At 51.3% G+C, this 8,235-nt stretch overlaps 1 protein-coding gene across 1 annotated transcript; it reads left to right on the forward strand.

Annotated features, from left to right (window-relative positions):
• Positions 1–7,094: 7,094 nt before the first annotated feature.
• On the forward strand, positions 7,095–7,649 carry LOC147963550 (uncharacterized). Its single transcript, XM_087529614.1, has one exon. It carries the CDS (start codon positions 7,095–7,097, stop codon positions 7,647–7,649), a length of 555 nt encoding a protein of 184 aa, XP_087385740.1.
• The last annotated feature ends 586 nt before the right edge of the window (positions 7,650–8,235 follow it).

The following is an 8,235-nucleotide window of genomic DNA, read 5'->3' on the forward strand; positions in this document are numbered from 1 at the left end:
TGTTCGTGCCCAGCTGTCAGACTCCGTGAAGGAGAATCGGCGGCTTCGGCGCGGCATATTTAGTAAGTGCTTGAACGAACCTTTGAAAAAAAGTTCGGCGGGGAAGTCGACTAACAGAGTAATGTCTGTAGGTGTGCTAACAGGTCGTCCTGCAGAGGAGATGCCCGGTTCTATGGGTGACCTTCTTCCCGAGCTCTCGCAACTGCTCGAGCGAGTTCGGCAGGCGATGCAAGGCGTCGCCCAGGCCTTGTGGCCATCCATCTCCATGCCCGAAGGTCTTGGAGAGCTTGCGGAGAAGCTAAAGGGAGCACGGCGGCGCTTCCGATTGTGGAAGATATCGGCCTACCGTCAAGGCGCTAGGGAGGCCTGGGCCATGGTGAAGAGCGGTACACAAAGGCTGACCCCAACCACATGGCCGAGGTCGGTCCTGTGGGGCCCGATGGGAAGGAGATCCCTGTAAGCTTAGTATACGGCCAAGTAGAATTGGCCGCAAAGTATTCCCAGCAGGACTGTAAATTAGACAGCCTGCTAGATGGTATTGAAGAGGAATACAATCAGTCAGAATGACTATGTAATTTAATTGATATTTATAATGCCTTCAAGCAAGATTGTAGATCGTTTGTCATGGCCGACCTTTTCGCTTCAGCCCCAGGACCTGACGGTCCGGAGTGTGTCCGAATTCCCATGCGGTTATATAAGAACCGGGGAATGCATGGAGACCAGGCGTAGGGGTCATTAGTGCGTGGACAGACAAGTGCCCGACTAGTTATGTTATATTACATGGTTAGTAAGAAACATCTTCCAGGGAGAATAGTTCCGTTAGGGTTCCTTTCCCTGGGAGGCATGCCCTAAAGTGCATGCCCATTCTGCGAAAAAGACACGGGAAAAAGCATCTGGGGGCGCATAAATAAATAAGTGAAAAGATCATCTTTTAGGTCACCGACCGAATATTCCCTTAAGAACGCTAGCTTTCGGCTTCACCCAGTCTGAGGTACACATCCGGCAGATCCGGCAGTAACAATCGCAGAGGTGCTCCCTTTACCGCCTAGCCGAATAATCGGGAACATAGGGGTAAGCACAGGAGCCAGGCAACCAAACTTGGCCAAAACTTAAGTCATATCGATGCATATAATGGTGAAATAAAAGGTACATGCGGAAGTGTAACACATGTGTTGGGCATGAACCCCGTATAAATAAGCTTCTGTTAAAAGAAGCCCCCAGGTTTAATGAGTGCGAATAGCACGTCATTTGATGAGCCTTTAAAGGCTATAAGAGAAAGGAAGGGGAGAAGGAGAGAAGTGCAAGACAGACAGTATATAAAAAATGGACATATGAAGGAGACGAACACAAGGTCCAGCGCTAGGCATAGAATCTTCGGAGACGGGCTGTATTCCATGTGTTCGGCTCGAGTCGGTTATCCGATGCATCTCGCAGGCGGTACGCTCCACCAGTCAGGACTTGGTCAATTATGAAGGGACCTTCCCACTTGGGCTTGAGTTTGTCCTTTTTCTTGTCCGGCAGGCGTAGAACTAATTCGCCAACGTTGTAATTTTTGGCCCGTACTTCTCTGCTTTGGTATCTTTGAGCCTGCTGTTGATAAAATGCGGAACGGGCTTTTGCCACGTCACGCTCCTCCTCCAATGCGTCCAAACTGTCCTGCCGATCGAGCTCGGCTTCTCTTTCTTCGTACATGCGCACTCGAGGTGAGTCATGAATTATGTCGCAAGGCAAAACTGCCTCTGTGCCATACACCATAAAGAATGGTGTGTATCCGGTGGTGCGATTCGGCGTGGTCCGCAGCCCCCAGAGTACGGAGTCGAGCTCCTCTACCTAGTGCGTGTTAGATTCCTTGAGGGACCGCACTAATCTGGGTTTGATGCCGCTCATGATAAGACCATTTGCACGTTCGGCCTGGCCGTTAGTTTGTGGGTGATAGACGGAAGCATAATCGAGCTTGATGCCCATGTTTTTGCGCTAGAGTTTTACCTCGTCTGCCGTAAAGTTCATGCCGTTATCAGTGATGATGCTATGGGGGACGCCGTAACGGTGTACAACCCCGGATATAAAGTCTATCACCAGTCCGGATTTGGCCGTCTTAACAGGCTTGGCTTCTATCCATTTGGTGAACTTATCCACCATGACCAGTAAGTATTTTTGCTTGTGGGTTCCGCCTTTAAGGGGTCCAACCATGTCAAGCCCCCAGACCACGAAGGGCCAAGTGATGGGGATAGTTTGGAGGGCTGTGGGTGGCATATGGCTTTGGTTTGCAAAGAGCGGGCAACCGACGCATCGTTGGACTAAGTCCTGGGCGTCTGCCCGGGCCGTCGGCCAATAAAAGCCTGTACGGAAGGCCTTGCTTACAAGGGACCGAGCTGCAGCGTGATGACCGCCGAGTCCGGCATGAATTTCAGCCAGGAGGTTCCGCCCTTCCTCTTCGGAGATGCACCTTTGAAGGACTCCGGTAGTGCTTTTCTTATAAAGCTCTCCCTCGTGGACTTTGTAGGCTTTGGATCGCCGCACTATGCAGCGTGCCTCATTTTGGTCCTCGGGGAGTTCCTGCCTAGTAAGGTAGGCGAGGAATGGTTCTGTCCACGGGGCGATGACGGCCATTATTACGTGGGCTGAAGGTGTTATTTCATTGGCAGAGCCTCCGATTGTGTCAGAATGTTTGGTGTCGGGCAGTGCGGTTGGGTCCGGGCTGTTATTGTTTGGCTCCCCTTCCCATACTACGGATGTCTTGAACAACCTTTCCAAGAAGATGCTGGGGGGGTCTACATCGCGTTTTGCGCCGATGCGTGCCAGGACATCTGCCGCCTGATTATTTTCTCGGGCTATATGATGAAATTCAAGCCCTTCGAACCGGGCTGACATTTTTAGGACGGCGTTGTGGTAAGATGCCATTTTTGGATCCTTAGCATCAAAGTCTCCATTTATTTGGGATATTGAAAGGTTCAAGTCCCCGCGCACCTCTAGGCGTTGAATGCCCATGGATACTGCCATCTAGAGACCATGTAAAAGGGCCTCATATTCGGCTGCATTGTTGGAGTCTGTGTACATAATCTGGAGTACGTATTGAACTGTGTCTCCTGTGGGGGACGTCAAAACGACGCCAGCCCCTAGTCCGGCCAACATCTTGGAGCCATCGAAATGCATGATCCAATTTGAATATGTGCCATACTCTTTAGGGAGTTCGGCCTCCGTCCATTCTGCGAGGAAGTCGGCCAGAACTTGCGACTTGATGGCTCGCCGTGGCTTATAAGTTATGTCGAACGGGAGGAGCTCAATGGCCCATTTTGCAATCCGGCCCACTGCGTCATGGTTGTTTATAATATCGTTAAGTGGTACTTCCGAGGCTACTGTTATTGAACACTCTTGAAAGTAGTGTCGTAGCTTCCGGGATGCCATGAATACCGCGTACGCAATCTTTGATAATGCGGGTACTGTGATTTGCACAGGGTGAGGACAGTGGACACATAATAGACCGGCTTTTGAAGGGGGAATTTGTGTCCGTCCGTTTCTTGTTCGACGACGAGCACTGCGCTTACAACCTGATGTGTTGCTGCAATGTACAATAGCATTGGTTCGCCAATGTCTGGCGCGGCCAGGACTGAGTTTGTTGCCAATATGGCTTTTATTTCGTCGAGTCCGGCCGTGGCTGCATCCGTCCATTCGAAGTGTTCGGTGCGCCGAAGGAGGTGGTAAAGGGGTAGAGCCTTTTCTCCTAAACGGGAGATAAAGCGGCTTAGAGCCGCCACGCATCCGGTTAACTTTTGTATTTGTTTGAGGTCCTTTGGGATATCCAGTTGCGACAGAGCTCGGATCTTGGCTGGATTTGCTTCAATTCCTCTACCGGATACGATGAAGCCCAAGAGCTTTCCGGCTGGAATGCCGAAAACGCATTTTTCCGGGTTGAGCTTGATGTCGTATGTTCGGAGGTTATCAAATGTGAGCCCCAAGTCGTCTACTAGAGATTCGACATGTGTTGTTTTGACGACCACATCATCTACATATGCCTCCACGGTTTTGCCGATCTGGTTTGCCAGACATGTCTGAATCATGCGTTGATATGTTGCGCCAGCGTTTTTGAGCCCGAAGGGCATTGTGTTGAAGCAGAATGGGCCATATGGTGTGATAAATGCCGTTGCGGCTTGGTCTGATTCTGCCATCTTGATTTGATGGTAGCCGGAATATGCGTCGAGGAAACACAACGAATCGTGTCCTGCGGTTGCGTCGATAATTTGATCGATGCGGGGGAGGGGGAAGGGATCCTTTGGGCAAGCCTTGTTAAGGTCTTTAAAATCAACGCACAGGCGCCAGGATTTGTCCTTCTTTGGTACCATCACCAGGTTTGCTAGCCAGTCCGGATGTTTGATATCTCTGATGAATCCGGCCTCCAATAGCTTTGCTAGCTCCTCTCCCATGGCATGTCTCTTAGGTTCGGAAAAATGCCGAAGAGCTTGTTTGGCAGGTTTGAATCCTTTTAGGATATTTAAGCTGTGCTCGGCCAGCCTACGTGGGATTCCTGGCATGTCTGAAGGGTGCCAGGCGAAAATCTCCCAGTTCTCTCGTAGGAACTCTCGCAGTGCGGCGTCTACATTAGGGTTTAACTGTGCCCCGATGGAAGCTGTTTTATTTGGGTCCGTTGGATGGACCTGGAATTTGACTATTTCATGTGCCGGTTTAAAGGAGGTGGACTTGGATCTTTTGTCGAGTACCACATCGTCCCTATTCACCATGGAGCGCAGCGCAGTCAGTTCCTTAGCCGCTAGGGCTTCGGATAGTGCCTCGAGGGCCAGTGCGGCTGTCTTGTTTTCGGCGCGGAGTGCTATGTCCGGATCACTAGCGAGAGTGATGATCCCGTTAGGCCTGGGCATCTTGAGCTTCATGTACCCTTAATGGGGTATTACTTGGAAGATTGTAAACGCTTCCCGCCCTAGCAGAGCGTGATAACCGCTGCTGAACGGAGCCACATGGAACGTGACCTGTTCGGACCTGTAATTATCCGGCGTGCCGAACACCACATCTAGTGTGATTTTTCCTGTACAGCGCGCTTCCCGACTAGGGATTATTCCTCTAAAGGTTGTGCTGCTTCGCTCAATGCGGTTCCAGTCTATTTCCATTTTTTGAAGGGTTTCCTCATAAATGAGGTTCAATCCGCTGCCGCCATCCATGAGTACCTTGGTAAGACAAAAGCCATCCACTATTGGACTGAGGACCAATGCGGCTGGTGCTCTAGCTGTTCGGAATTTAGGTTCATCACTGGCGTTAAAGGTAATAGCCGTGTCACTCCATGGGTTTATTGTTGCTACTTGGCAGACTTCGGCAAGGCCGCGGAGCGTCCTTTTTCGCATATTATTTGATTCGAAAGTCTCGAAGACTGTTAATACCGTATTGGTGTCTCTGGGGTGGCTTTCTGTGGCCTCCGGAATTAGGAGATCTTCGCCAATTTTGGCCACCTGCCGGAGTACCCAACATGCTCGAAGGCTATGAGTTGGTATGGCGTCCTCTGTACTGTGAATTTTACAGGGTCCATTAAGCCATCCTTCCAGTACGGTTCCATGCCCTGTAGAGGGTTTTTGCTTTTTGGTGTTTGAACCAGGTGTCTGAGATGATGCACCCTTTTATTTTGGACTGGGTTTGTATTCAGGGCCGGATCGTCCCAAAATTTTATTTCGGTTTTCTAGGCGCTTTCCATCGCACAGTACTTTCGTACAATAGACGCCAAGTCAGCGAAGCGTGTAATATCATGGCGACTTATGGCGTTGAGGATTCCCTTGTCCGTGCAATTATTGCAGAAGATTGAGATTGCGTCTTCCTCGCGGCAGTCCCTTATCCTGTTCCTAACCAGGAGGAATCTGGCCCACTAATGATGTACTGTTTCTTCGGGCTCTTGCCTGATTTGGGATAGATCGCTTATGTTCGGGTGGGTGGGTGGAATTAAATCCGAAGCCTCACCCAATCCAAGGCTCAGAGGCCGAGGAATTTCCGAACTCGAAAATTTGGATTCCTCGATGTTGTCCAATGAATCCAGCCCGTCGCCTGACTCTAAGTTCAGGTTTTGAGTGATATCCTCCCCTCCGCGGGTATCCGGCTTGGAGGGATCGGGAATCCGGACGTAGCTAGTCCTTAAGATAGATGAAGGGTCGCCGCACTGTCCCTCTACCACGGCAACGTGATGGGTGACTTGGGGAGAGTTAATCTCTCTCAGATCGGGTTTAGGCCCAATCTGGTCGTAATCCGTAGCGACTCCCAGGGCGGCGATGCGATCCAAGAGCTCGTTTATGGAGGAGAGCTCCATTGGATCTAACTGCTCGGCGAGTTCCGAGCTGATATGAAGATTGTTTTCGATGGCCCGAGAGGTCATCGTCGGCGCAAAAGCCGAACATGCGGTCATAAGAAAACCACCTAGCCGGAGGGTTTGGCCGACAGCCAAAGCTCCCTTAGCAATGGTGCCGTCATTAAAGACGGGGCGAGGCATCCTTCCTGATGGCGACGACACAGAGGAACTCTCAATGAAAGCACCAATGTCGGTGTCAAAATCGGCGGATCTCGGGTAGGGGGTCCCGAACTGTGCGTCTAGGCTGGATGGTAACAGGAGGCAAGGGACACGAAGTTTTACCCAGGTTCGGGCCCTCTTGATGGAGGTAAAACCCTACATCCTGCTTGATTAATATTGATGATATGGGTAGTACAAGAGTAGATCTACCACGAGATCGGAGAGGATAAACCCTAGAAGCTAGCCTATGGTATGATTGTTGTTCTGTATGTTGTCCTACGGACTAAAACCCTCCGGTTTATATAGACACCGGAGAGGGTTAGGGTTACACAAAGTCGGTTACAATGGTAGGAGATCTACATATCCGTATCGCCAAGCTTGCCTTCCACGCCAAGGAAAGTCCCTTCCGGACACGGGACGAAGTCTTCAATCTTGTATCTCCATAGTCCAGGAGTCCGGCCGAAGGTATAGTCCGGCCATCTGGACACCCCCTAATCCAGGACTCCCTCAGCGACCTACTGTGACAAACACGTATCATCACGGAAGTGTATTTTTTTGTAGTGGATCTCTGTCGCCTTGGCCGCCACAACTTCATGCTATGGGGGGGGGCATCGCCGGCACTGTCCTAACCGGCGCCAACCTCCATGGCTACCTGGACGGCACCACGGCGGCACCCGACAAGACCAACCCCATGGGCACTGGCGATGCCGCGACGACAACTACCAATCCGCCGTACCACCATTGGTGGACTCAGGATCAGAAGGTCAAGGGCCTCCTTCTCACCTCCATAGAGAAGGACATCGCCTGTCAGCTCATCAGCTGCGAGACGGCGCAGGCGGTATGGACGGCCGTCGGTGTCATCTACGGCGCACAGAGCCGCGCCGACGTCTGTCACATCCGGCGTCAACTCCAGACGCTGAGGAAGGAGGAGATGTCCGCGGCTGAGTACATACACAAGATGAAGGCCCTCGCCGACACCATGGCTGCCGCTGGCTCTACGGTCCGTGATGATGAGCTCATTGATCACATCCTCACAGGACTCAGCTCCGCCTACAACCCCATCGCCACCTCCCTGGGTGTGAGTAATGCACCTATTCCGTACTCCAGCTTCTACTCGCTCGTCTTGTTGTTCGAAGTCTTGCAGGCTCAGTAGAGTGCGTCGGAGGGGTGGACTCTCTCGGCCAACGCAGTGACTCGCTCGTGCCCTACGACCATGGCGGATGTGCTCCCTACTCGGAGCCCTACCCCTCCCAGGGTGGGGGTCACCCGACCGATGGCAATGATACGTCTCCAACGTATCTATAATTTTTGATTGTTCCATGTTGTTATATTATCAATCTTGGATGTTTTATAATCATTTTATAGTCATTTTATATCATTTTTTGGTACTAACATGTTGACATAGTGCCAAGTGCCAGTTGTTGTTTCTTCATGTTTTTTACATAGCAGGAAATCAATATCAGACGGACTTCAAATGCAACGGAACTTCACGGAGATTTTTTATGGACCAGAAGACACATAATGGGCCCTGGCTACACCTGGAGGGTGCTCCGAGGAGAGCACAAACCACCAGGGCACGCTAGGAGGCCCAGGCGCGCCCTGGTGGGTTGTTCCCACCTCGGGTGCCCCCCGGACCGCATCTTTGCTCTAATAATACCCTAATATTCTCAAAACCATAGGGGAGTCGACGAAATATTGATCCAGCCGCCGCAGAGTCCAGAACCACCAGATCCAATCTA

This window comes from Triticum urartu, chromosome 6A, assembly GCF_056163025.1.
Source record: "Triticum urartu cultivar PI428250 chromosome 6A, HENAU_Tu73, whole genome shotgun sequence".
NCBI classification, from domain to species: domain Eukaryota; kingdom Viridiplantae; phylum Streptophyta; class Magnoliopsida; order Poales; family Poaceae; genus Triticum; species Triticum urartu.